This window comes from Propithecus coquereli, unplaced genomic scaffold, assembly GCF_000956105.1.
Source record: "Propithecus coquereli isolate 6110/MARCELLA unplaced genomic scaffold, Pcoq_1.0 Scaffold61, whole genome shotgun sequence".
NCBI lineage: Eukaryota > Metazoa > Chordata > Mammalia > Primates > Indriidae > Propithecus > Propithecus coquereli.
The window spans coordinates 7,223,443-7,227,348 of NW_012152063.1; the positions used below are offsets into that span (position 1 = coordinate 7,223,443).

At 44.8% G+C, this 3,906-nt stretch overlaps 1 protein-coding gene across 1 annotated transcript in view; it reads right to left on the reverse strand.

Annotated features, from left to right (window-relative positions):
• Nucleotides 1-246: 246 nt before the first annotated feature.
• RAPGEF5 (Rap guanine nucleotide exchange factor (GEF) 5) overlaps nt 247-3,906 on the reverse strand; it is a 188,073-nt gene continuing 184,413 nt past the window's right edge. The window contains exon 23 of the mRNA XM_012659442.1: nt 247-3,837. Within this exon, the coding sequence (XP_012514896.1) occupies nt 3,719-3,837 (119 nt within the window). The 3' untranslated portion in view covers nt 247-3,718. The remainder of the gene's footprint in view (nt 3,838-3,906) is intronic.

Genomic DNA, 3,906 nt, shown 5'->3' on the forward strand with positions numbered 1-3,906 from the left:
AAATACACAGCACAGTCCTATATACAGAGGCAGAAAGCATGAAATATGGGAAAGGAAACACTGTTAATGGCAATTCTGGTAATTCAACAAATGTTTCATATTTACCAGCTCTTATAATGGTGGAAAACTACAAAGTGTAGTCCCTGAGAAGTTAGGTAGACACCCTGATTGCGGGTTTTCTATCTTCTAATTGTTAATGCAAGCTGACGATATCACAGCAGTCCTAATTAATAATACATTGAAAGGCAAGACTCCTTGCTTCAGGTCATTGATTTCATCCCAATATTTAATAACAGTGTAATACGAATACAATAAATAGACTATGCAAATAAATATTACTCTGCTAAAAAAAGTTTAGTATATACAGCTTTGCTTTATACAGTAGTACATTTTCATCTCACTTTTTGGCAATTTTTAAAAACTTTTTTTCCCCCTACCGGTTGTAAGCAAAACTGGCCCACTCACTAAGAAGCAGGCTGAAATTTTAAGGACATGTCTCTGAAACGTTTAAAAGAAATCCTGTGTTGGACAATGGCAATGGACCTGATCTTCCCCGTTTTAATGGTTTTTGCCCAGTTTCTGAGAAGCCTGGATTGGCTGTGCCATTCAGGAACGCTCAGTCCCAGATCTGTGTGTTCGCGCTGGCTAGGACAGCCCTGTTCACTGCAGGGCTGCGATCTGGGAAGCGGGGAAAGCCCAGCTTCAGGGATGTGAAGTTGTCACCAGCCCTCTTGTTCATGCCACTGTTCCTCCGCCACTCAGAGGCGAGTATGCATTCATGCAACATCCTAACTGCAGGCTGGGAGGGGTGGGCATTTACTTCATTCTCGTGCTTCTAAATTCAATGTATGCTCTGCACTACCTGCTTGCGGGTATTGGTCTAGGAAAATGAGTTTATTCTAAACATAATTAAGCTTACTGAAAAAAGTGAATGTGGGTCATAATTTTTATCACTACGACCATTGGCAATTATACAGATTATGACAAAGAGTGAATTTAAAACACTGTAGTCTATGGAACATCTGCATAGGTATATGTAAAAATTTAAAAAAAATTGGAAAGGTGATTTTGCCTACAGGAGCCTGCATTCTGCTGTCCCGTGCTAACTCCAAAGCAGGGCTGGTTTACTGGAATGCTGACACAGCCACAGGCCCGCAGGGCTGTCTGAGAGTTTGCTGTGACAAAGAGGACCCACTTAGAAGTGACCATGCACCACCTGCTGTGGAAGGTGGCAGATTACGCAAGATTTTCAAAGTGAATGGAGATTCTGTGCAACCATAAAAACCCAAAACAGAGCTGGAAAAGAGCTTAGACATCTTCCGGTCCACCCTTCTAGCCTGAATAAAACCTATTCTTGGTGGCCTTGGTGAATAGCCCAGACAGGAAATATGGCCTATCCAGGAAACATGTGAGTCCCACCGTGGCCCATTCAGTGTTGGACAGCGCAGATTGGTTAGAATTCCTGTTGAGCAAAATCTGGTTCTCACAATTTTGCCTTCAATTCTGTAATTCTAGATTTAAGATTCCTCAAAGCTTCTGAAATTTCTGAGAGTTGCTGCCCAGGAAATCTCTGGAGACAGTTATTAAATTTCAGAAAGATTTAGAGATTTTAGACATTCAGAAGACAGGGATGGAAAAGCAAATCTAAACAAAATCCTCCCTTCTCTTTGCCACCCTGAGGGCAACGTGATCATGGTGGGAGGACGTGGTGGGCAAGCACCACTCTCTCCCCAGCCTACTTCCCCCCGTGCCACGCAAGATACCCTGAATACACCACACAAAATGTGTTTAAACACAGTGTTTGTGTAGCTTCATTTGGCCAAGCACACATATCTGACTTGGGGTCTACGCAGCATGCACTATGCTGAAATAGTTCTTCGCAAATTAGTCGCCTAAAAGCAATGCTTGCCTTGGAGCAATGTAGAGCTAATGTAAATAAAAATTTAAATTCTAAAACATAGAGACAATGTCAAAATGGCCTTATGATTAGACTGTCCAAACCCTAGTTCCTAGAATAGGAAAAAGATGTGCTGTAAGCCCATGCCATCCTCAGTGACTGCCAAGGGGAGGGCTCTGGAGTGTTTGCTCAGCCGTGAGGGATGTCTGTACCCCCAGTTCTGATGGCTCTGGTCTCCCCTCCAGTGGGTCTCATTCCATTACCAGCAGCATGAAGCATTTCTCTGAGAGACCAGCCCTGGATGGTGCCTTTCTATAAAACCCTGTAAGTTTCCAGGAGTGAAGTTTTACATGCTGGGCAAGACTGAATCTCCGTGGAAGTCCTTCCAATCATTTCCTCTGCATGGCTCCTTCCAGCAATATCTCAAGCTCAGTGTGGTTCCTGAGCCCAGGAAACAGCAGTGCTATAAAGATGTCAGGAAGCGCTGGGCACGCCTTGGTAATGAGGATAAACGAGGTGCTGATGGGACAAAAAGTACAAAAAGGAAGCAGGGCTGATGGGGTCCCTCAGAGAGGACAGGCAGGCATGGTGAGAACACCAAGACTCCGTGTCTGGGCAATAGATGGGCCCCAACTGGTAAAAATGAGAATAATAAAAAAAGGACTCAGAAGACTCTGAGATTTTGAGATTTAACAAAAGGCAGATTACAGAAAGGCTCCCTGCTTTGGCTGGTAGGTGGACCACAGGACTTCTGAGGCTCCAGCATAAATCAGACATTTGGGTATTCCTGGGCACTTTTCATTAGCTTTCACAGAGAGTGCTAAGCGCCTCACATGTCAAACCTCATGTCACCTCCCTGTGTGGCTGCTGTCATCCCGCACTGTGGGCAAGGAACCTACGTGAGGTATCAGGCACAAGAATGCAGACCTCTGTCACTCGGTCACCTCAATCAGCAGTTACTGAGCGCCAACAACGTGTCAGGCACCGTGCTTTTTCAAAAATCATATCATGCCTAATAAAAGATAAGAGCCTGCTTATAAATGTAAAGAAAATCCCCAGAAATTAAACACTGAGTCAATTTCTTAAAGATTACTATTTTTGCTTCTCGGCAAAGCAACTTATCTACCTTGCCTATAGCTGCAAATCACGTTGTACAGAAACTAATTTCACCTGCAAGCATGTGTTGGTAAGTGATTGTGGTGCAAAGCAGTGCACGCCTCGATGTTTCTCATCTGCAAGTCAGAGCATGGGTGCCAGCTGCGGGCCTCACTCACTCCCTAGACACAAGTGGCTTTCGGTGATGTCATAGTTCCTACTGACAGAGACCTCTCCTTCTCCCTGGAAATCTGGAGATGCTGTCACTGTCTTTAGGTGTTCTAAAGAAGTATTCCTTGATAGCCTATAAAGAGTTCTAACACCAGGCAAAGTAAAACTCCTCCTTGTTTCATGCACGCTCTTTCTGAAATATTTGGTCATTATATACGTCAAGACGCGTTTTGTTGTCTTGATGCTGGCACATCTCAAATTGAAAACTGGACTGGATCAACAACGTGCTCATGAGAAACCAGACTTCTCCATCTCAAGAATGCGTCTGAGTCTCTTGCTGCCTTCTTGCTCTGGGAGGAACGTGGCGAGGCCTCTCCCCCTCTCCGGTGGCTGACATTGCTTCCTGAACACGCTTTGGCTGGCTTTCCTGGGAATGTCTTGGGGTATACTGATAAAACTCAGCAACTTCTTTTCTCACAGGAAAGCAACGTGCTTGGCATGGACATTCCCGTAGCTCAAAGTGCTGCAGTTACAGGGGTGGTGAGGCGGAGGGGCTCACACCCGAGGCTCAATCCGGTGTGAGAGCTCAAATAGGGCCTGCTGGCTCTCGATGACGTACAGATGATTCACGTAGGACTTTAACTCCTGATGCTCTTTTGGAGACAGTTCACCTCCTGTTTTGCAGAACATAAAACAGACAGTCTCAGGAGAGCAGTAATGTTATTTCTAAATACCAGTAAAAC